The sequence below is a fragment of the Zootoca vivipara genome, chromosome Z (genome assembly GCF_963506605.1).
Source record: "Zootoca vivipara chromosome Z, rZooViv1.1, whole genome shotgun sequence".
Taxonomy (NCBI): domain Eukaryota; kingdom Metazoa; phylum Chordata; class Lepidosauria; order Squamata; family Lacertidae; genus Zootoca; species Zootoca vivipara.
Genome location: NC_083294.1, coordinates 15,063,050 through 15,087,433, shown reverse-complemented (window position 1 = coordinate 15,087,433; position 24,384 = coordinate 15,063,050). Strand labels below are relative to the sequence as shown.

General features: G+C 48.3%; 1 protein-coding gene across 4 annotated transcripts in view; it reads right to left on the bottom strand.

Annotated features, from left to right (window-relative positions):
- The window catches only part of LOC118083951 (lamin-L(III)), a 33,822-nt gene that overhangs the window by 1,536 nt on the left and 7,902 nt on the right, over positions 1–24,384 (bottom strand). The window contains exons 1-10 of one of the 4 annotated variants that reach the window (XM_060270443.1): positions 18,122–18,623; positions 15,054–15,371; positions 11,824–11,980; positions 9,809–9,934; positions 6,511–6,678; positions 5,105–5,209; positions 4,718–4,959; positions 3,143–3,377; positions 2,289–2,402; positions 516–632 (exon numbers count right to left, since the gene is read on the bottom strand). In XM_060270443.1, the coding sequence (XP_060126426.1) occupies positions 516–632; positions 2,289–2,402; positions 3,143–3,377; positions 4,718–4,959; positions 5,105–5,209; positions 6,511–6,678; positions 9,809–9,934; positions 11,824–11,980; positions 15,054–15,337 (1,548 nt within the window). In that variant the 5' untranslated portion in view covers positions 15,338–15,371; positions 18,122–18,623. Of the gene's footprint in view, positions 1–515; positions 633–2,288; positions 2,403–3,142; positions 3,378–4,717; positions 4,960–5,104; positions 5,210–6,510; positions 6,679–9,808; positions 9,935–11,823; positions 11,981–15,053; positions 15,372–15,546; positions 17,661–18,029; positions 18,088–18,121; positions 18,624–24,384 lie in introns of those variants that run through there. The other 3 variants (XM_060270446.1, XM_060270444.1, XM_060270445.1) reach the window with 3 other exon arrangements.

Genomic DNA, 24,384 nt, shown 5'->3' with positions numbered 1-24,384 from the left:
TTTAAAGAAGAAAGAAATACTAAACGCTGTGCACTGCTGTTTTGTGTTTCTACTGTATAATTTTCAATGTAAGTTTTAATTTTGTCAAGTGTACACTTTTTGCAATCTGCTCTGGGACCATTTGGTGAAGGGCTGTCTATGTACAAATAAACACACAGATTGTAAAAAAGAGAATGAAAAGTTGTTTGCTTGATGGAGAAGGTAGAAGCCCTTCTCCATCAAACATGGCAAATTGTGCAAAACCAGAGATATATTTAAGCAGTTAAATAGCCATAGGCGACAAGGAATTGCAGGAAGATGAGTACGTGGGATTCTAGGCTGGTGTTTCATCCCTCCTCTGCACCCAGGACAGAAATGCCGCTGGAGGAACAGAGTTGTGTATCTCCTCTGCCAGCCAACAGTAGATTGGGGGGACGACGACCCAGACTACTAACTTGTGTGCTTATTTACAAGGCTGATATAAAACTCAAGAACAATGTCAAATTGTTGCAAGGACATGTTAGTATGGGACTTACATCTCCAGCAGAGTCAAGGAGTATAATCTTAATGCCCTCTCCACCTCTCATTGACTCGGGGGAATTCCAGACAAGCATACCAGGAGCTGGGCTTGAACTTTCTGGCACACCCCAGATCTTCAAAGAAAAAAGAAGAAGGTCTTCATATTTGAATGGTTAAATAGCACCTTTGCACAGGAAATTGTCCAATGCTTCCCCACCCACCAGTCAGATTCATTGGAACATCAACCCTAGGATGAGATTCTTCTAAGTTCTCTACAAACTTGGCTGTCTGTAAATTGCAAGTGATGTCATTGGAAGCATCAGCCTGTAACAAAAGGCAATTGTGGGGAGAAGTCTGTGGCATCAAATGCCAGGCAGAGATAATGGCATTCTGACAATATTGATTACAGCAACCATGTTCAAACTTTTTTGGGGGGGAGTAAATATTTTTTTATTAATTTTCAATTACATATATCCAATATAAATCACATTCTAACATTACCATATTACAATTACAATTCAAAAATAAACCAGTTGATAAGCCAGTTATACTTTTTAGGTGGCCTCCCGCGTGCTAGATTTCAAGGTAAGATAAATTTATTTAATTTTGCTTCCAAAAAACTTATTTAACCCAATTACATTTCAATCTTAATCATAACCCATTATACAAAACTACAATGTTTTTAACTTCCATTCATATTAGCACATTTACTAATTTGTATTTCTGCAAGCAAAGCTCTATATCCTTTTGTGATATTTATTTTGTATTTATAGTTATTTATTTTAGCAACTATGTTTGAACTTAACTGTGCATTGATATGGAACCAAACCACAGAAACACGCTAGTATAGTATAGACATACTTACCAGTACTGTAATCCGAAGTTATTTAAGAAAATGTATATTTTACTTGTTTGTACTAAAACCTCTAGCTATGTTGATCAAGTGGAATGGGGAAGATTGTTACAACAGGAATTCAATTTTACCTTTGTGGAAGCAAGTGTAAACACCATCATTGCTTCCCCCAAGGGGAAAGGATAGTACTTGAAATTTATATACATCTGGTCCCATTGAACTCGCTGTTGGAATTAGGATGAAGATATGGATAGGTATCTCCACTGGAGCCACTATTTGCATGCACCAGAACTGGATCAGGACCACAGAAATTAAAACAACTGGGTTTTGTGGTTTTCAACCTCCATCTCTAATGGATCAGCAGGCAATGAATGAATATATAACCAAACTACCAACACAAACATTTAATGCCTATAGAGTTAGAAGTGCAGGTGGATTCCCCCACCCCCTAGGAATTTGGTTCTGGGAGGTGTATCATCCAATACTGGCTCCCAAAACTTAAGGCTGGCAGAAGGAATTTAGAACAGTTTTGGCGAGCCTGCTTCTCCCCATATTACTTAGAAAGGCCTCACAGTTGTCCCTTGTTGACCATCCTTCAACTGCCTCCAGTCCCAGAACTTCTCCATGAGACCACCTCCCTTGCTTCTTTCAAATCCCTCCCTCTTCATAAGCCCCATAGGCCAAAGATCTGCCAGACCTGTTCTTCAGAAAAATGCCATGTACATAATGCCATGTACATAAATGGCACAGTACAATATTATTTTAAGCAAGTCCAAAACATTGTAGAGTCTACAAGCAGGTATTTTATCCCTCTTGGTTACTTAACCAGTTTCTGGGCCTTTATTAGGTGGTGTGTTCAATATTCTTACAAGGGGAAGCAAAGAAAAACACTGACATTTTAAAGTTTAGAGGAGAAGAAGAGAAGATTTTCACTCACTGTAAGTGATTGACCAGCACCAAGGGTACATTGAGCAGGAAACTCGTACATGACCGGTATGTCAGACTGGTTTCCATGCTGCCTTCTTGCGGTCCACCCACTTAGTGACTGCTCCTACAAGGAAAGCAGTGTTTAAAAGTTTAGACGGCTGGTTTTGAGTAACTTTTCACCTTTTAAGAGCCTCCAGTCTCATTATTTTCTGGGAGGAGTTCAAGCGTATACTGGGATATTGAGGTTTGTGCAATTAAAGCGGATTAAAGCGACCTGAGGAAGCTTATCTATCATCACCTCTCTTTTCTCTCAGGAGTCTTGGAAACTGCAAAGAAATGTTAGGAAGAGGCTGTTTGTAGGAGGGGACCATAACGCATGGTGTTTAATCTTTCCTGGGCAACTTCTATTCCACCATAGGGGGGGGGGGGGTCCAGATCCATGTTCACATAAAGTACTAGTCTAAAACCAGGTGAAGGGTGGGGTGTGGGAGAGAAAATAAAAGTGGCTAGGAAGTTACAGGTGGGAAATGAAGAGGCAGGTTGGTGGTAGGGAGGGTCAAGCAAACTGCCAATCATTAACTCCCCCCCCCCCGCAAAGCTCCAGAGCTGCTTTGTAGAGAAATGGCACCCAGGCCCGGCTCTAGGTGCACTCCCGGTGGCGCGGGGCGCCAGGGTGCCGGGCCAGCAGGGGGACGCAGCGCGGGAAAGCCGCGTGCTTTGAGGGCGGGGCCCGGAGTGATCTCCGCGCCTCAGCGCCAGGGCACCAGCCCTGATGGCACCCAGTTTTGGGAGAACACGAATTTGCCAGCTACACTAGAGCAAAGCCATGCATTCACCCCAAGGAGTTAATCATGTAAAAAATACCTCATCAGAATTGTTTCTGATTTTGACAAATTGTCCTTCTTTGTCAATATCTTCTATGGAAATACTTCCTGAATATGATGCATGCTGGACCATTTTGAAGCAAACGCTGCGGACTTGGCGTTCCGGTTCCTCCCCTGCCTGCATCCTTCTTCTCCTTCGCGGGAGGAGGGGGCTGTCCAGACTTGTGCTTGCAAGTGTTCCAACACTTTCTGAGCCGGGCCTGGGCACTCTTAACCTACAAAACAAAGTCACCTTTCAAATTAGGCAGCCACTGACGGCAGAACACCCCCCCTCTCAATCTCTTTGCTCTTGACATTGAGCCATTCCCATGGTGTATGCGCCATGAAGTCAAATCTGTGTCATCCAAGAGATAACGGGGAGGTTGCTAAGGATGAAGCTTACACATAACCTTTGGCACTTCCTCTCCGCAAAGTGTCATCTCCCTGTAAGTCACCTTTCTTCCTAAATTGAATAGCCCTTAAAGCAGGCATAGGCAAACTCGGCCCGCCAGATGTTTTGAGACTACAATTCCCATAATCCCTGACCACTGGTCCTGTTAGCTAGGGATGATGGGAGTTGTAGGCCCAAAACAGGTGGAGGCCAGAGTTTGCCTATGCCTGCCTTAAAGTGTCGTGACCGTTCCTCATAAAGGAGTTCCCCTCCATCACCCCAATCGTTTTGGTTGCCCCTTCCTACATCTTTTCTACTGCTGCAATATCCTTTTCTTGGAAGTGCAGTGACCAGAACTGGACACAACATTCTTTTTATTCTTTTTAGATTTTAAAATTTACAATTAATCCAATATTTTACAATCTACATTCACATAGTTTTCAACTTCCCCTCCACTCTTCCCTGTGTTTATCTATTGCTGCTGTATGTTATAGTTAATTTATACATTCTTTCCTCCACCTTATTCTCAGTATAACTGTTACTGCTGTACTCACTCCACACCTGCTAGCATTTTAACATGTTTACAATAGGCTTTAATATATATTTTTTAAAAAATAATAATCTACAAACATTTTCCAATCCTCCTCGACGGCTGTCTCATCTTGCTCTCTGATTCTACTGTTAAACTTGCTATATGAAATATATAGAGAATGAATGAATCTTTATTTGCTTCAGTCATCGGCCATAGCAATAAAACAACAATACGATATACAAAGAATAGAACTAAAAGGTAAACTACAGTATATGAAATATATTAAATGGTGGCTTCTGAAGCCCCTCCCGACGTCATGCACCACAGTTGTTTTCAACCATGTGCATTGACATGGGCAAAGGGCTCTTTTAACCCCCTCCTCCCCAATGAGAAGACCAGCTCCCTTTTGAATAGCCCCTCCACTTACAATGGACATCAGTTTGCTTGTGTTTTTGGCAGCTGGCACATTAGAGGGTATTAAAGTGTGGCTGAAACATACAGTAAAAGGTGCAGAAAAGCTCCTCTTGCTGTTCACACTGGGTAGAAAGTGCCCTTTGCCCATGAGAGCCAATTCTGGTAAGATGTTCAGCTCCTGTTCTATGAAAAAGAAAGAAAGCCTCCTTTCAAGAACAGAATTCTATCACCAAGCTCACCGTTCTTCCTCTCTTTCTAGCATTGCCAAGGATGCCCTGATCTCCATATTCAGACTGAACCTCGGATCCAACTGTTGCATATACACTTCCTGCTGTACTTGCATACGCTGCTGCATTTCGGCAATCTCCCTGTTCTTGTCAGCTAGGAGTCTCTCTGATGAGCCTTGTTTGTCGAGAATGGTGTCCTCCAGCGTCCTTATTTTGGCCTGCAAATCTCCATTCCTGGCTTCCAACGCAGCAATCTTAGATTTCACAGAAAGGTCTTACTGTTAGGCACAGCGGAACAGAACCATACTAGCAGAGACCTCTATTTCACAAAGACCTTTTAGGAGCCTGTTCCCTCTCCAGGTAGATGTCATTTTACCTGGTTTCCAGCACATGTTTTACCTGTGACACCAGAGATTCAACTCTCATCTTTGCTTCTCTGAACTCCTCCTGAGCAACATTGGTCATCACACTACTCCTTGCCGCAGAAATCCGAAGCTCTTCCATCTGTGAAGATAGTACCGGTATTGGGTTAAAAAAGAAAATAAAAAGCTAACTAGGACTGCACATTTTAATTTGAATGAGTTTCTGTGCACACACATGAATAACAGTTCAGTTTAACACACGATTGCCACCCTGTGTTCCTTCGGGAGGAATAATGGGATATATTATATTTAATATATTGTATTATATTATATTATATTATATTCATTATTATTATTATTAGACAATTCAGATGACTTTTATTATTATTTATTAAATTTTCATACTGCAGGTCTCAGGGCAGTTACAACATAAAATCACAATATAAAAACACTAAATACGTAATAAAAACAAAAACAACTCAATAATGCCCCCCCTCCCCAACACATTTTAGGCAGTATGTTCTACGATATTGTTCCAGGTGTTCACTTAAGGTGAAGGTTAGGCAATATGTAAATTAGTATTAAAAATAAATGCATCTGGCTGCAACTGGTGTGTGCAGGAGAATTATCCAAGGTGGTCAAGAGGAGGACACACTAGGAAGGTAACATGCTAAGCTGGAGAAACTATTTTCACCAAAATACATCATCTCCTTAGAAACAGGTTGGGGAAAGCAGTGGCATAGTAATGGGGGGGGGCGTGCCGCTCCGGGCGGCAGGCTGAGCAGGGGGTAGCAGGCTGGACGGGAGTGACTACCTCCAACGACTGCTGCCGCTGCAAGCACCCCTCGCTGCCCACATGTGTTGCGGAAAGAGCTCCGGCAGCTCCTGAGCCCAGCTCCTCCATGGCGTCTCCTCCCTGCCGGAGGAGCCGCCCTCCGCCGGCAGCGCAGCCCTCGCCTGCCTCCATGATGGCCCTGAAGAAAGCCAGGTGGCGGGCATGTTGCGTTGATACATGGTGGGGTATCGCCACCCCCCTGCGCCTCCAAAGCCGCCCGCTGCACCTCCAGGCTAGCTGAGTGGGCTTTTTAGCTGGAGTTTTGTAGCTGGCCTGGAGGCGTGGCAGGCAGCTTTGGAGGCGGGGGGGGGTACCCTCTCCAAAGCTGCACACCGCGCCTCCAGGCCAGCTACAAATCTCCAGGTAGAAAGCCCACTCAGCGGAGTTTTGTAGCTGGAGGCATGTGGCAGAGGTGAGGGGTGGGGCGCGGCCCCGGATGACACCCCCTCCAGGGCGGTGCCCAGGGCGTACCGCCCCCCTGCCCCCCGCTTGCTCCGCCCCTGGCCACCTGCCCATAGGAAACAAGAAGAGATCAGGTCTCTACTAAGAATGATGGGACAGCAAGGCATCCCAATCCAATGAGCAGTACAGACAGACAAACCACTCACTTTGGCACCTAAGTTTTGCTCCATCTGATTTTTATACGCCAAAATATCTTGTTCGTGTTCCTTTCTGAGCTCTTTGTAAGCATTCAACAGCTTATTCTCTTCCTGCTGATGTTGAGACTGCATTTCTCGAATCTTGTCCTCGTGGAACTTGTTCTTGTACTTTATTGCCTAGGAAGAGAAGGGAAATACAGCAGGGAGGAAGGATTTAAGAGGATTTAAGACGAAGTTTTCAATGGCTGCGCTTTGCAAGACAAATTTTTCAGCGCCCCCCCCCCCCCGGGGCCACCCGCACTTCGCAAGACGAAATTATCGCTAGACGAAGCGACTCACGGCACGAATTGAATGGAATACAAGACACTATTTCAGTGGCTTAGCACATGGGTAGGCAAACTAAGGCCCGGGGGCAGGATGTGGCTCAATTTCCTTCTAAATCCGGCGATTGGTTGGTCCGGGAATCAGCGTGTTTTTACATGAGTAGAATGTGTCCTTTTAAATGCATCTCTGGGTTATTTGTGGGGCCTGCCTGGTGTTTTTACATGAGTAGAATGTGTGTTTTTATTTAAAATGTATCTCTGGGTTATTTGTGGGGCATTGGAATTTGTCCCCCCCCCAATAATAGTCCTGAGAACAGGGGTCCCCAGATACGGCCCTGAGGCTCTTTTATGTGGCCCCTGGGGACGCCTGCCGCCCACTACCGCCGCCCGCTCTTACCGGCGCGGTGTGGCACAGCTGCCGACTTCCAACCCGGAAAAGGGACGGAAATAGCTTGTGCGCATGCGCAAGCGTCATTTCCAGTGTACTTCTGGGTTGGAGGAGGCTTCCGCCCATGTGCACAAGCTATTTCTGGCGCTTTCCAGGTCGGGAGTATGCCAGAAATAGCGTTTGCGCATGCGCATGGGCGCGCACGGCCACGCGCTCCTGCGCCTCCGCGCGCTTCCCCACCCTCCGGCTCACCATGCAATTGGCGCGGCGCACATCCAGCCCAAAGCCGGGTAAGTTTGCGGACCCCTGCCTTAGAACAACCGTGGGCTCCCAGAGACGAGACTGTGCCCACTTTGTTTCTCCTCTGGTCCTGCTAAACTGCTGCCAGCTAAGCCATAGTGTGGCTTAGCACGTCATCCAAACCATAGCTGCCAAGTATCCCGTTTTCGCCGGGAAACCTCCTTTTTTTCTACCATTTCCCGGTGGTCTCCCGTATAGGTTTTTATCCTGTTATTCTCCCTTAAATTCGCTTCTGTCGGCGGTCATTTTTCTGGTGCTGCTTTGCCCTTCTATGGGCATCAGAAAATGGCGCCGCCGATGCCAGAAGTCACTTTTACGCATTTCCGGTCATGCGTAGAAGCGACTTCCGGCACTGGCGCCGCCATTTTCTGGTGCCCATAGAAGGGCAAAACGCCACCACAAGTTGCATCTACGCAACTTTCGGTGTTGCGGGCTGCCGGTCCCGGATTTTTCCATCCAGGACTTCGCAGGTATGATCCAAACCCAAGTTTGTGGCTTGTTTCTCTAGAGTTACTGATCAAGGCTTATTAGAAAGCAACAAACCTTGAACCTTGGTCCAGCTCTACAGCCCTTTAAATACTACCCCAAATGGAGCCCTGGGTGGGAGGTGGGTGAGAGGAGGATCCCAAATAGGTCATGGGCTGACGTAGGGTGGGGGGGTAGATTACCCACAGCAACACACTTGGGGGCACGGCAAGGGGTTTTTACTTTACAATTTAGCACCACTACCCCCCAAAATCCACAAAACAAAAATAAATACCATCCTTCAAAACGTTTTGAGATACACCGGTCATGGAGGGGACGATGGCAAACAGAATAGATCATGGATCGGGACACATGGGGGCAGTCACAGGGATTAGCCACAACAACACGCCACACCCACAAACCCCGCCTCTGCCACGAGATCCTGTAAAACAGGAGGCCATGCAACCACGAAAACAGCCATTCCACCCCAAGCCCAAAGCCTCTCCCGGCGGCTGCATTAATAAACGCCTGGGAGCATTAGGCAGTCGTTCATAATTTCTCCTAACACGCACTTGGGGGCACAGCAAGGGGTTTTCGCTTTATAATTTAGTGGCCGTTGTGTCACATGCGAGGCTCCGGCGGCCATTTTAAGTAAGGGCAGTCGTGCCCCTTTTAACCTAGGCTTTACCGTGTTTCTCCAAAAATAAGACACCGTCTTATATTTATTATTCCTAAAAAAAAACCCACATTGGCTTATTTTCAGGGGATGTCTTATTTTTTATTACGCGTCCAGCCTTGCCTCTTCCTTGGGGCCCTCCAGAACTGCGCCTATAACTATTTCTTATTTTTGGGGTATGGCTTATATTGCACAAATGCTTAGAAATCCTGCTATGGCTTATTTTATGGCTATGTCTTATTGATTGCAAGCCTCTGTGTCTTCTTTAAAAAACAACAACAACCATTCACTTTCTCTCCCCAGTTTAAGTCCTCAGATATTTGCAGTGGCCACCCCCACCCCATTTTCAATCCCCTACCTTCCCCTTGCCACTTCCTGGGTTTTTTATGGAACTGAACAACTCGGGTGCTTCAGAACGCGCCTTCTGTTGCCAGGCCCTTACAGGGCCCGTTCCAGGTAGATAATGTGGCCCTGTTTTTAAACCTTTTGTTACTTTTTTCATTTTACTGATTGTATGCTGGGAAATAGAAACTAGAAGCTAACAGTTCCTTCTCCAAGGGTGGGGGCCAAGGTATGGAGATACATGGGGGAGGGGCCAACATTCCCCAGGGACAACAAAGGGATAGGTATCCTACCGAAACACAGGGATGAGCAAGGGTGGAGGGAGGAGGGGCAGGATACGTCATGGATCGGGACAGGGTGTGTGGGGGATCACAGGAAAGAACTACAGCAATGCGTGGCCACTGGCCGGGTCAGCTAGTTTTAAATAAAAGGACACATTCTACCCATGTAAAAACACCAGGCAGGCCCCACAAATAACCCAGAGATGCATTTTAAATAAAAGGACACATTCTACTCATGTAAAAACATGCTGATTCCTGGACCGTTTGTGGGCGGGATTTAGAAGGCGATTGGGCTATATCCGGCCCCCGGGCCTTCTTAGTTTGGGGACCCCTGGATTATCCTATTCATGCTAGGAGAGGGGCAAAATAGGAACAATAAAACACAGTAACCCAGGGTTATCATCATTTTTGGCCCTCCACTAATAGAGTCACAAAAATCAAACTATTTCACCAAGTTATTGATCTTAATTTTAGTGTTTTAAGTTAAACAGCAGCTGGAATTAAGGAAGTCTAAGATTGCAGAAGTACGTACCTCTTCATGGAGGGTCTTTTGAAATGCCACTTTTTTCTGCAGGGTTTCCACTTTCATTTCTGCATATTTTCTATTCAACATCTCATTGTGAAGTTGGCTTTTGGAATCATTCACCATTACCTTGAGCTAGGAAAGGAGAAAGTTAGCAAATGATTTGTGCTTCCCTTAAATACTTCCTAGACTCCTGTTCAGCTACAGTGCTTAATAAGCCAAAAGGAGAACCTTGGGAAACCAACATGTTTTAACAGAACTCGAATAGACCGGTGTAGACACAGAGAGCAAAATACATTAATGGATCAGTTGTGCATCTGTGTACGTCTGCCTTTCTTTTTTGGATTTCTGCTAGTGCAGACTTTGTGTTAGGCCCAGTACTATTTTTCTAGGAAAAACAGGTGCTGAAACTCGCCATGGACACATCCCTTGTTCTCTTATAATGGCAATGTTGCCCACCTGAGAGGTGCCAGAACTGATTTTTGGTGAGTTCCGGCTGGGGGAAAAAAAAGCACTGGTTAGTTAGGCCATAGCTTTCAGACTATGTCCTAGAAAATGTGAGGCTACATATATATATGTAGGTCCCAACTCCTGCCAACCTAGCAGTTCAAAAGCAAGTCAAAGTGCAAGTAGATAAATAGGTACTGCTACAGTGGGAAGGTAAACGGCGTTTCCGTGTGCTGCTCATAGCTGCCAAGTTATCCCTTTTTAAAAGGGATTTTCCCTTATGCTGAATAGGCTTCCTCGCGAGAAAAGGGAAAACTTGGCAGCTATGGTGCTGCTCTGGTTCGCCAGAAGCAGCTTTGTCATGCTGGCCACATGACCTGGAAGCTGTACGCCGGCTCCCTTGGCCAATAACTCGAGGTGAGCGCTGCAATCCCAGAGTTGGTCATAACTGGGCCTAATGGTCAGGGGTCCCTTTACCATATATATATATATATATATTGCTTATTCATCATACAAACAAGCATTGAATAAAATGAACAAATAATACAAAACCAGAAGAAAATACAAAAACAAATTTACAAGGATATAAACATAATAACATAAACTACAATAAAAAATGTAAAACATATTCTCCTTTAAAAAAAGAAAAAGGAACAAAAAATAATACCCCCGGAATAAGAAAAATAAGAAGAATAAAAAAGTGACTTCCAACTAACTCCATGTGGATCTTTACTCCTCATATTGTTGTCTGTAATGATTAAATATTCCAATTACCTGTGAGATTTTTTTATTCTACGGTAAGCTAAACCAAGTATGGATCTGGGAATCAGTTCTCTTCATATAATTTATAATGGCTTCCCACTCTCTCCTTATTTTCTCATTAGAATAATTTCTTATTAAAACTGTAAGTTTGGTCAGTTTAAGATATTCTGACAATTTAAGAGTCTTAGGATGAATTCAGACTATATACTTGCCCCACCACTCAAAAAATCCTGGTTTAACCCTCACAGAGCTACCATTCTCAGCACCCTTAAAGTATAATTCCCAAGGTTCTTTGGGTGCAGGGAGGAACTGTGCTTTAAATGCATGTTCTGTACCCAGCCAAAGTGTACATTTTTAGATGTGCCATTGCAGGGCTGTAACTTTGCAATAAAACCATGGCGAGAGCCCCTTCCCCATCCAAGTTTGGAAACTACTATCGGACTCAGGAGCAACTTCACTTCTGGGGGGGGGGGAGGGAGCAGCTTCCAGGGGGCAAATTTAATTGGGACCACAGTATGGGAGGAGGTAAAAACAAAGGTAAAAAAGGAGGAGGTAAAAACAAAGCTCCTATCAGTTGTGGAGGGGAAATCAGGTGAGTGCGACTGCAGTGCCCAGACAGGGGCACAAGGAGGCCTTAGATATCAAAAGGCTCCATAAGCCCCCAGTGACCTTCCAAATCCAGGTAAGCTCTGCTGCCCCTGGAACTTCTCACCTCTCAAAATGCACAGAACATTTTACTTGTGACCTGAATATCTATTAACAACCTTTGTCATTTCAGCAGGACAGTTTTTAGACTTTACAAAACAAACCCTTACAGAGGCAATTTCATGCTCCGACTCTTGAAGATCATTCTGCAGGCTTTGCTCTCTACTCAAGGATGTCATCAGTTCGCCCTCTTTGTAGTGAAGCTGAGCATTGAGGCCGTTCACACGAGCGTCTGCCAGGCTTAATTCATTCTCATTTTTAGAATTCCTGAGAACAAGCAGGTTGCAAATGTAAACAGAAGGCTTTGCGTCTCAACAGGTATGGCTTTTAGCATTTTTAAATCAAATTCGGATATCACAAGCCATGGGTGTAGACAGGGGGGGGCAGGGGGGCAGCTGCCCCCCCCCAGAAGCAAAAAATTATTGTATTTTACAGACCATAACCAATACTTTGCCCCTCCAAAAACTGAAGTGGAAAGGGCTTTGCTTTAGCAAGAGCAGCTCTCCACTTGCTGGGGGCGGGAACACAGCTGTAACAAAAACACATCAAATAAATAAAGCAAAGTGGCTACCGGTACTTAAGCAGTTAAGACAATGGAGCAGAATATCCCTTCAGGCAAGGTTCACCCTATTCACCCTATTGTTATTCAGTGGGAGGAGTTAATGGGCATTCAGGGATCGCATTAACAGTTCTATTGGCGATTTAATGAGGGTGCAGAGGATTCAATTTGACTAAGGTGGCCCTGCAAGGCTAAAAGGAAGTGAATAAGAAGGGGGGGGGGCTGTAGCTTTGACAGACACAGTGATGTTTATAAAAAGCATTGGTGTTCCAGTCTGCCCCTCCTCCTGCATCTGTATACTGTAAATCAGGGGTGGCCACCTCCCAAGAGACTCTGATCTACTCACAGAGTTAAAAACTGGGAGTGATCTACCCCCTTTTGGGGGGTTCAGGTCAAAGCTGTTGAGTTTTTTTAAGGAAGGGAAGCCCTGTTTTGGGGGGTTTAGGTCAAACTTGTTGAGCTTCTTTTAGGAGGGAGGGAGGCCCATTTTTGTTTAGGGCTTCAGGTCATAGTTCAGCTTTTTTTAGGGAGGAGGAAAAATTTGGGTGAGCTTTTTTTAGGGGTGCCAGTGATCTAGCAGTGATCTACCACAGACATCCAGTGATCTACTGGTAGATCACAATCTACCTGTTGGACGTGCCTGCTGTAAATCAAGCAGAGAGAAAGCTGCTTACAAGGCTCCTGTACAGGTGTACCGGTATCTTCCTCTTGCTGCAGAGTTCTAGCATCACAGCGTCACCCAGAGGCACCCACAAATGTGAGTTATCCCTCTCTCTATTTCTTCCTTCCTTTCCTCCCTCTTCCATCCTCAATAAAATACTGGGGGGGGGCAGATAAGCCCCACATAGAAAGCCTATCAACATGGGGGGGGGGAGGACTCTTTAAAATACAGTATTTACCAGTAATTTCTTTTGGGGGGGGGAGGCACCTAGGCCTCTAGGAGTTGGCTGCTATGCCTAGGACAATTCAAGAAAGCAGAATCATGCATATGCTATGGTAATATATCAATAGAATCATGGAATTGTAGGCGGAAGGGACCACAAGGGTCATCTAGTCCAACCCCCTGCAATGCAGGAATTTTTCCCCAATGTGGGGCTTGAACCCACAACATGGTTGAAATATTATGCTGATATGCAGCAACGCCTCGGAGCCATCGAGACTGCGGCCCTGTCTTGCCTCGCCCTCGCCTGCCCTGCCACCCCCTCTCCCCTGCCCGACCCTCCCATCCTCTTGCTGCAGAGTTCCAGCTTCACAGCATCACCCAGAGGCACCCACAAATATGAGGTATCCCTCTCTCTATTATTCCTTCCTTCCCTCCCTCTTCCATCCTTAATAAAATACTGGGGGGGGGGCAGATAAGCCCCACATAGAAAGCCCATCAAAATGGGGGGGGTGACTCTTTCAAATACGGTATTTACCAGTAATTGGGGGGGGGAGAGGCACCTAGGCCTCTAGGATTTGGCTGCTATGCCTAGGAGTAGGACAATTCAAGAAAGCAGAATGATGCATATGCTATGGTAATATATCAATGGAATCATAGAATTGTAGTCGGAAGGGACCACAAGGGTCATCTAGTCCAACCCCCTGCAATACAGGATTTTTCCCCCAAGGTGGGGCTTGAACCCACAACATGGTTGAAATATTATGCTGATATGCAGCAACGCCTCGGAGCTGTCATGACTGCGGCCGTGCCTTCCCTCGCCCTCACCCGCCCTGCCACCCCCTCTCGCCTGCCCGACCCTCCCGTCCTCTTGCTGCAGAGTTCCAGCATCACAGCGTCACCCAGAGACACCCACAAATATGAGTTATCCCTCTCTCTATTTCTTCCTTCCTTCCCTCCCTCTTCCATTCTTAATAAAATATGGGGGGGCAGATAAGCCCCACATAGAAAGCCCATCAACATGGGGGGGGATGACTCTTTCACATACGGTATTTACTAGTATTTGGGGGGGGGAGGCACCTAGGCCTCTAGGAGTTGGCTGCTATGCCTAGGAGTAGGACAATTCAAGAAAGCAGAATGATGCATATGCTATGGCAATATATCAATAGAATCATAGAATTGTAGTCGGAAGGGACCACAAGGGTCATCTAGTCCAACCCCCTGCAATGCAGGAATTTTTTCCTAAGGTGGGGCTTGAACCCACAACATGGTTGAAATATTATGCTGATATGCAGCAACGCCTCGGAGCCGTCATGACTGCGGCCGTGCCTTGCCTTGCCCTCGCCCACCCTGTCACCCCCTCTTGCCTGCCCGACCCTCCCGTCCTCTCCAGCCAAGCAGGGTAGCCGCCGCCGTTGCCAGCCCCAGAAGCACAAGGTGGCCGCTGCCGCCGCTGCCACCACCACGATGTCGTCAGGCCAGCTGGCCCTGTAGCCCCGCCCACGTTCCCACTTTGTGGCCCCGCCCCTGAATGATCATGGCTTGCCCCCCCCTAGTTTTGATCCTGGCTACGCCCTTGTCACAAGCTCTGTCGTTGAAGCATAAAAACTGCAGTTAGCTCTTGAAGAAGAAGACGATGTGGGGAATAAGGGGAGGAGAAGTGGGGAGAGGGAGATGGGGAGGGAGCACAGAGGTGAGTGGGGAGAGAGAGAGAGAGAGAGAGAGAGAGAGAGAGAGAGAGAGGCTGCCGCTTTATTTCCATGCATGAAGGAGGGATGAAAGCCCCCCACAACTGCCCCCTCACCGACTCCACCCATGGACACCTTTAACTTCAGAAAACTTGAAATCTAAGAGCCATTGTTTTAAGAAGAAAAGAGAGCGAGATGAAGGAAGGCACTCACCTGGAGACCAGCAGGCTGTGCTCCTTCTGCAGGCTCTCCAGCTCGACTTGCAGAGTTGCCCTTTGCAATACTTGCCTGTTGAGGTTCTCGCGCTCCGCGGCCAGCTCTTTCGCATAGTCGCTACGTACTCTACTCAGCTGAGCCCGACTGTCTTCTTCACACCAGCGAAGCAATCTGTTGCTTGCTTCCAGGCTGCGGACACGCTCGAGGTAGATGGCTAGGCGCTCATTGAATTGCCGCAGCAGCTCCTGCTGCTGCTGCACGGTAGGAATACTCTCCGACATTGTACCGTAGCTGCTGGCTGCAATGGTAAACTGGCTGGAGAGAAATTGCAGGAAGTTACGTATCCTGAGAAAGTGGCCTTGACAAACTGATAACGTACTGGCTGTTTTGAGAACCAGGGAAGGCAGAGTGAATTGTCCCTGAGACAAAGACAATTTTTTGTCACCCTCCCATTGAAATTATTAAAAGAAGGAAAAATAAGATACTTAACAGTTGCAAGTGTTATTTTCTTTTTCTTTTTGAAAATAAATTTTTATTCATCCTATATAATAATGAATTGTTTTGCCAGCTCCCTTTCGTCCAGTATTTGACTGGGGATTGCAAAGTCCTGGCACGGACTCGCCACTGACTATGAACTGGAGCTACCTCCAGCCTTCACCTCTTCCTCCAATCTCCACCCCCTCTCTTTCTCTTTCTCTGTCTTCTACCCACCCCTGGGCTCAGCTAATCATATAAACATATTATCATGTATCGAAGCGGCAGCAGCTTGGGGGGGCGGGGACATATATATTCTTCTCTTCACCCCCCCCTGCTTTTCTTATCTCCTTGACGCTGCTGCTGCTGCTGCCCCATGAATGGAGATCAAGAGCAAAGCTGGTCGCGCTGAAAGCAATGGGGAGAGAAAGGAAGAGAGACAGGGGGAAAGGAGGGCCCCCCCCCCCGCGCGTAAAATCGCCCTTAAAAGAAAAAAAAGGAAAACCCCAGTGAATTGTATTGCCAGCTCCCTTTCGTCCAGTGTATGACTGGGGATTGTGAAGTCCTGGCACGGACTCTCCACTGACTATGAACTGGAGCTACCTCCACCCTCCACCTCTTTCTCCTCTTCTCAACCACCCTGCTTCTTCTGTCTCCTTGCAACTGTACTGCTTTGGGGAGGAGAGGATGAGGGATGGTGGGGGGAGGTGGGCTGGGGAGAAAAAGAGAAAGAAGCGGTGCGGGGTGTGCGTGTTCGTGCAAAAGCTTTGGGCTCGATCTGGCTGCGGCAGGGAGCTCTGGATCACTTCAGCTGGCGGTGGCTGGAAGTTTTGGGGCAGCTCCGCAGCGAGAGCAGGAAGCTCGGCGGTATCTCGGGGTCCCCACTTGGTGCCGTCCGCCCACTCGCAGAGAGGACCTACTTCTGCACCACATAGCTTTTATCTAAACATACCCACCATATAATGATTATAAGACACCTGTAGCGAAACTGTCAAGCAAATAAGGCTTTCTGAAATCACAAGCAACATTATTTTAACACCTCAGGACATGATGTGTTTTGTTTTTTAAAGTAGATATTAAAATTGCTGATTGGATATTTGCTATGTAGCAGAATTTGTTAGATTATGTATGTTACTGAAGGAGAAACTGCCCTGGCTGTACTATGCATTTCAGGAAAGTTAGGTATTGGAACCATCACAAAGCAGCATGCAAAATTGAAGGAAAAAAAACTTCACCATTTGTTGCCTGTATTTTTCAATTGGCTCTTTTGGAGCTGTATTTGTTACACTTTGCATACAATGCTGCTTTGCCCTGGATTCTATCCAGTATTTGCAGATTTCAAAACCAATGTTAGGCTAGCCTTTAAATGGGGGTGGGGTGGGGTGGGAGAGAAGCAGTTTAGGAATATTTCTGAGAGGAAATTTTCCTCTTTGGAAAACATACACATGGCATTGCATGACCATAGCTTTTTAGAGGAAGAGCAGTAAACAACATAGAATAAAACTTAAAATGAATAGGATTGGCATAAAATACTGGCCTAAAACTTCCCTGTTCTATTAGAAATGGCATTGGTTCTCTTGGATGTGCCACAGTTGATCAGTTCACTTTTTCCTTTATCGTCTGTGATGCACTGATTCTTTTACAAATTTTACACCACATATGTGCCCCACGGACACAGGGATTGGACACAGAGACTGGACGCAGACGCACACACACACACACTCCCCACCCCCACCCCCCTGAACGGTGTTGAGAGAACATAATGGAAGGCACCAGTGGGGATTCCCCCCTCAAGAAAAAATAAAGAAAGGTGGAGTTATGAGAAGGTGGAGTTATGAGAAGGGGGAGTAGTGTCCGAAGAGGAAAGGAGACAAAATTGTGAGGAAAATTGGCAATGGTTTGGGGAGGGGGGGGAGAGTCCGACTCTGAGGGGAAGGGGAAGTTGCCCCATGTCAGACCTCCTACCTGCCTCCTTCCCTCCCTCACCCTCCCACCCTTCAAGCTCTGGCCGCCACTCCCCGCTCGACTGGAGGGAAGCGCAGCCGCAACTTTCCCCTCTCACGGCTGCTTCTTTTCCCCTTAGCTCCCGCAAGCAGCGCATCCCAGAGAAGCCCCGCTCGCTTCTCTCTCTCTCTCTCTCTCTCTCTCTCACACACACACACACACACACACACGCTCACACACAAACCGCCCGCCCGCTGCCACAGCAAACCACCCAGGGGGAGCCTGGGGCCCTCGACGCACATCCCCGCCAGTGGAGGCGGCGACGGAGGCGACACCTGCGCGGTCCAAGGGTTTCCCCTCCGTTCCCGCCTGGCTAGCGCCCGTTTACTTAACGGGCTGAATGACACTAGTCCTATATAATAATGCCCATGTTGTCCCTGCGTCCAGTTGTCCCGTGTGTCCCTGGGTCACTGCGCATGTCCCCCAGAGACACAGGGATTGGACAGCAGAGACTGCACGTGGCCATTTGCAGTTGGTTGCATCTCAAAGGCTTACAGGCTGAGGCAGCTCTCTCTGCTCCTCTTCCTGATCAGTTCCCAGCGTCTCTCCGCCTCTCCCCCCCCCCCCCAAGGCTACCGCCGTCTCACCACTTCTCTGTGTGCCTCCTCCAGCCACCCACAGTTGAGCAGGACGCGCTCCTGGCCCGCCACGGCCCGGCCCCTGGCAACAGCCGTCTCTAATAACACAGTGAGAGGAGGGGAAGGGAAAGGGAAAAAAACCACGGCAAACAGCTGCAAACGGCAGTCTCTAACGACGTTGGGAGGAGGGGAAGGGGAAGGGAAACTACAACGCCCACAAAGCAAGGAGGGACTTGCAAGGGCTCAGAACGCGGAAGCTACCGCTTGGCATGCTGGGAGTTGTAGTTTTTAGCAGGAGGTTTCCCTCCAAATCGCTGTTCCAGGCTGCTTTCAAAAACTTTGTAGCAGGTGAGAGGGAGGGAGGGAGGGAGGGGAAGAAATAGATATGAGGTATCATCCCACGACCCTTCGTGGGGAGGGGAAAGGACTCGAGGGGAGGGGAAACTGAAGCAGGTCGGGGAAGGAGGGTAGTGGGTTTGTGTGTGGGGAGATATTGAGGGGAAACTGAGGCGGGAAAAGGGGTGGTGTGTGTGTGTGTGTGTGTGTGTGTGTCAAGCTGCGACTATTAAGGTGGGGGTGGGGAGGGATGCTGTGGCTGCTGAGATTGATATTGGGGGCGGGGAGGGTTGGGGGAAATTAATTGTCATTCTGAGGGGGGGAAGGGTGGATAGGGTGGCTCTGGAGAGAGGAAACTTGAGGTGCTGCAGCAGAGGGGGAGGGAGGGAATATCGTATGGGCTGTTGAGGGTTGGGCTGGATGACCCCTGGGGTTCCCTTCCAACTACCAACTACACAATTCTATGATAATTGGGGGGATTTGGGGGGGGGGAGAGAAGTGAAGCAGAGATAGGTTAATGTTGGAGGTTTCCAAGCAGAGGTTGGATGGGGTCATCTGTCAGGGATGCTTTGGCTGAGACTCCTGCATTGCAGGGGGTTGGACTGGATGACCCCTGGGGGTAACTTTCAACTCTATACAATTCTGTGATCACTGCACACCCATGTTCTCTAGCCACTGGCTCTGCAAGGATTCAGAGGGGAAACTTGAGGCGCTGCAGCAAGGAAGGAGGAACAGGGAAATACCTTATGGGTGGGCTGCAAGGGGATTGGACTGGATGACCCCTAGGGTTCCCTTCCAACTATATACAATTCTATGATAATTGCACACCCATGTTCTCTAACCACTGGGATGTTCTAGCGCCCGTTTACTCAACGGGCTGAATTACACTAGTTTTTCATAAAGATATTAACAGTCATTCACATTACAAGTAGTTCAACCTGTTTGACTTCCTTCCATCCCAGCCCCAGAAACAATGCCATTCTAGCAGTCACTATGTGCTCCATCAGCAGAAACAGTGAGTTGAGGTTACAGTACTGCCTTAAAGGTAAAGGGACCCCTGACCATTAGGTCCAGTCGTGACCAACTCTGGGGTTGCAGCGCTCATTTTGCATTATTGGCCAAGGGAGCCGGTATACAGCTTCCAGGTCATGTGGCCAGCATGACAAAGCCGCTTCTGGCGAACCAGAGCAGCGCACGTAAACACCGTTTACCATCCCACTGTAGCGGTACCTACGGTATTTATCTACTTGCACTTTGATGTGCTTTTGAACTGCTGGGTTAGAATGTGCTTTTGAACTGCTGCCCTAGGCTCAGTGGTTTAACCCACAACATAAAGTGTATTTTATCCCTGCAAGCAGCCTTTGTTCAACCTTACCAAAGATCCTTCCCGCATCCAGCCCAGATCCAGCGCCAGCTTCTGAATGCCAGTTGCTGGGAACTGCAGGAAGGGAAAGGCTGCTCCTGTGCTCAGATCCTGCTTGCAGGTTTCCCAAAAGGGGCATCTGGTCAGTCACTGTGAGAACAGGATGCTCAACTAGATGGGTCACTGTCCTGATCCAGCAGCAGGCTCTTCTGATATATGTATGGTATTTGGATTGCTATTTTCAGGTCCCCCCCGAAGCCTTTCCAGTTCTCACCCTATATATCTGGGATGGGGAAGGGCAGGGGCGTAGCCAGGATCAAAACTAGGGGGGGGGCAAGCCATGGTCGTTCAGGGGCGGGGCCAAGGCACAGAAGGGGAGGGGCCATAAGTGGGCGGGGCTAAAGGGCCAACGGGCCTGATGACATCGTGGCGGTGGCAGCAGCGGCCACCTTGTGCTTCTGGGGCTGGTAGCGTTGGCGGCTACCCTGCTTGGCTGGAGAGGACGGGAGGGTCGGGCAGGCGAGAGGGGGTGGCAGGGCGGGCGAGGGCGAGGCAAGACACGGCCGCAGCCACGACGGCTCCGAGGCGTTGCTGCATATCAGCATAATATTTCAACCATGGTTCAAGCCCCACCTTAGGAAAAAAATCCTGCATTGCAGCGGGTTGGACTAGATGACCCTTGTGGTCCCTTCCGACTACAATTCTACGATTCTATTGATATATTACCATACCATATGCATCGTTCTGCTTTCTTGAATTGTCCTACTCCTAGGCATAGCAGCCAACTCCAACTGGCTGGAGAGAAATTGCAGGAAGTTACGTATCCTGAGAAAGTGGCCTTGACAAACTGATAACGTACTGGCTGTTTTGAGAACCAGGGAAGGCAGAGTGAATTGTCCCTGAGACAAAGACAATTTTTTGTCACCCTCCCATTGAAATTATTAAAAGAAGGAAAAATAAGATACTTAACAGTTGCAAGTGTTATTTTCTTTTTCTTTTTGAAAATAAATTTTTATTCATCCTATATAATAATGAATTGTTTTGCCAGCTCCCTTTCGTCCAGTATTTGACTGGGGATTGCAAAGTCCTGGCACGGACTCGCCACTGACTATGAACTGGAGCTACCTCCAGCCTTCACCTCTTCCTCCAATCTCCACCCCCTCTCTTTCTCTTTCTCTGTCTTCTACCCACCCCTGGGCTCAGCTAATCATATAAACATATTATCATGTATCGAAGCGGCAGCAGCTTGGGGGGGGGCGGGGACATATATATTCTTCTCTTCACCCCCCCCCTGCTTTTCTTATCTCCTTGACGCTGCTGCTGCTGCCCCATGAATGGAGATCAAGAGCAAAGCTGGTCGCGCTGAAAGCAATGGGGAGAGAAAGGAAGAGAGACAGGGGGAAAGGAGGCCCCCCCCCCCGCGCGTAAAATCGCCCTTAAAAGAAAAAAAAGGAAAACCCCAGTGAATTGTATTGCCAGCTCCCTTTCGTCCAGTGTATGACTGGGGATTGTGAAGTCCTGGCACGGACTCTCCACTGACTATGAACTGGAGCTACCTCCACCCTCCACCTCTTTCTCCTCTTCTCAACCACCCTGCTTCTTCTGTCTCCTTGCAACTGTACTGCTTTGGGGAGGAGAGGATGAGGGATGGTGGGGGGAGGTGGGCTGGGGAGAAAAAGAGAAAGAAGCGGTGCGGGGTGTGCGTGTTCGTGCAAAAGCTTTGGGCTCGATCTGGCTGCGGCAGGGAGCTCTGGATCACTTCAGCTGGCGGTGGCTGGAAGTTTTGGGGCAGCTCCGCAGCGAGAGCAGGAAGCTCGGCGGTATCTCGGGGTCCCCACTTGGTGCCGTCCGCCCACTCGCAGAGAGGACCTACTTCTGCACCACATAGCTTTTATCTAAACATACCCACCATATAATGATTATAAGACACCTGTAGCGAAACAGTCAAGCAAATAAGGCTTTCTGAAATCACAAGCAACATTATTTTAACACCTCAGGACATGATGTGTTTTGTTTTTTAAAGTAGATATTAAAATTGCTGATTGGATATTTGCTATGTAGCAGAATTTGTTAGATTATGTATGTTACTGAAGGAGAAACTGCCCTGGCTGTACTATGCATTTCAGGAAAGTTAGGTATTGGAACCATCACAAAGCAGCATGCAAAATTGAAGGAAAAAAAACTTCACCATTTGTTGCCTGTATTTTTCAATTGGCTCTTTTGGAGCTGTATTTGTTACACTTTGCATACAATGCTGCTTTGCCCTGGATTCTATCCAGTATTTGCAGATTTCAAAACCAATGTTAGGCTAGCCTTTAAATGGGGGTGGGGTGGGGTGGGAGAGAAGCAGTTTAGGAATATTTCTGAGAGGAAATTTTCCTCTTTGGAAAACATACACATGGCATTGCATGACCATAGCTTTTTAGAGGAAGAGCAGTAAACAACATAGAATAAAACTTAAAATGAATAGGATTGGCATAAAATACTGGCCTAAAACTTCCCTGTTCTATTAGAAATGGCATTGGTTCTCTTGGATGTGCCACAGTTGATCAGTTCACTTTTTCCTTTATCGTCTGTGATGCACTGATTCTTTTACAAATTTTACACCACATATGTGCCCCACGGACACAGGGATTGGACACAGAGACTGGACGCAGACGCACACACACACACACTCCCCACCCCCACCCCCCTGAACGGTGTTGAGAGAACATAATGGAAGGCACCAGTGGGGATTCCCCCCTCAAGAAAAAATAAAGAAAGGTGGAGTTATGAGAAGGTGGAGTTATGAGAAGGGGGAGTAGTGTCCGAAGAGGAAAGGAGACAAAATTGTGAGGAAAATTGGCAATGGTTTGGGGAGGGGGGGGAGAGTCCGACTCTGAGGGGAAGGGGAAGTTGCCCCATGTCAGACCTCCTACCTGCCTCCTTCCCTCCCTCACCCTCCCACCCTTCAAGCTCTGGCCGCCACTCCCCGCTCGACTGGAGGGAAGCGCAGCCGCAACTTTCCCCTCTCACGGCTGCTTCTTTTCCCCTTAGCTCCCGCAAGCAGCGCATCCCAGAGAAGCCCCGCTCGCTTCTCTCTCTCTCTCTCTCTCTCTCTCTCTCACACACACACACACACACACACACGCTCACACACAAACCGCCCGCCCGCTGCCACAGCAAACCACCCAGGGGGAGCCTGGGGCCCTCGACGCACATCCCCGCCAGTGGAGGCGGCGACGGAGGCGACACCTGCGCGGTCCAAGGGTTTCCCCTCCGTTCCCGCCTGGCTAGCGCCCGTTTACTTAACGGGCTGAATGACACTAGTCCTATATAATAATGCCCATGTTGTCCCTGCGTCCAGTTGTCCCGTGTGTCCCTGGGTCACTGCGCATGTCCCCCAGAGACACAGGGATTGGACAGCAGAGACTGCACGTGGCCATTTGCAGTTGGTTGCATCTCAAAGGCTTACAGGCTGAGGCAGCTCTCTCTGCTCCTCTTCCTGATCAGTTCCCAGCGTCTCTCCGCCTCTCCCCCCCCCCAAGGCTACCGCCGTCTCACCACTTCTCTGTGTGCCTCCTCCAGCCACCCACAGTTGAGCAGGACGCGCTCCTGGCCCGCCACGGCCCGGCCCCTGGCAACAGCCGTCTCTAATAACACAGTGAGAGGAGGGGAAGGGAAAGGGAAAAAAACCACGGCAAACAGCTGCAAACGGCAGTCTCTAACGACGTTGGGAGGAGGGGAAGGGGAAGGGAAACTACAACGCCCACAAAGCAAGGAGGGACTTGCAAGGGCTCAGAACGCGGAAGCTACCGCTTGGCATGCTGGGAGTTGTAGTTTTTAGCAGGAGGTTTCCCTCCAAATCGCTGTTCCAGGCTGCTTTCAAAAACTTTGTAGCAGGTGAGAGGGAGGGAGGGAGGGAGGGGAAGAAATAGATATGAGGTATCATCCCACGACCCTTCGTGGGGAGGGGAAAGGACTCGAGGGGAGGGGAAACTGAAGCAGGTCGGGGAAGGAGGGTAGTGGGTTTGTGTGTGGGGAGATATTGAGGGGAAACTGAGGCGGGAAAAGGGGTGGTGTGTGTGTGTGTGTGTCAAGCTGCGACTATTAAGGTGGGGGTGGGGAGGGATGCTGTGGCTGCTGAGATTGATATTGGGGGCGGGGAGGGTTGGGGGAAATTAATTGTCATTCTGAGGGGGGGAAGGGTGGATAGGGTGGCTCTGGAGAGAGGAAACTTGAGGTGCTGCAGCAGAGGGGGAGGGAGGGAATATCGTATGGGCTGTTGAGGGTTGGGCTGGATGACCCCTGGGGTTCCCTTCCAACTACCAACTACACAATTCTATGATAATTGGGGGGATTTGGGGGGGGGGAGAGAAGTGAAGCAGAGATAGGTTAATGTTGGAGGTTTCCAAGCAGAGGTTGGATGGGGTCATCTGTCAGGGATGCTTTGGCTGAGACTCCTGCATTGCAGGGGGTTGGACTGGATGACCCCTGGGGGTAACTTTCAACTCTATACAATTCTGTGATCACTGCACACCCATGTTCTCTAGCCACTGGCTCTGCAAGGATTCAGAGGGGAAACTTGAGGCGC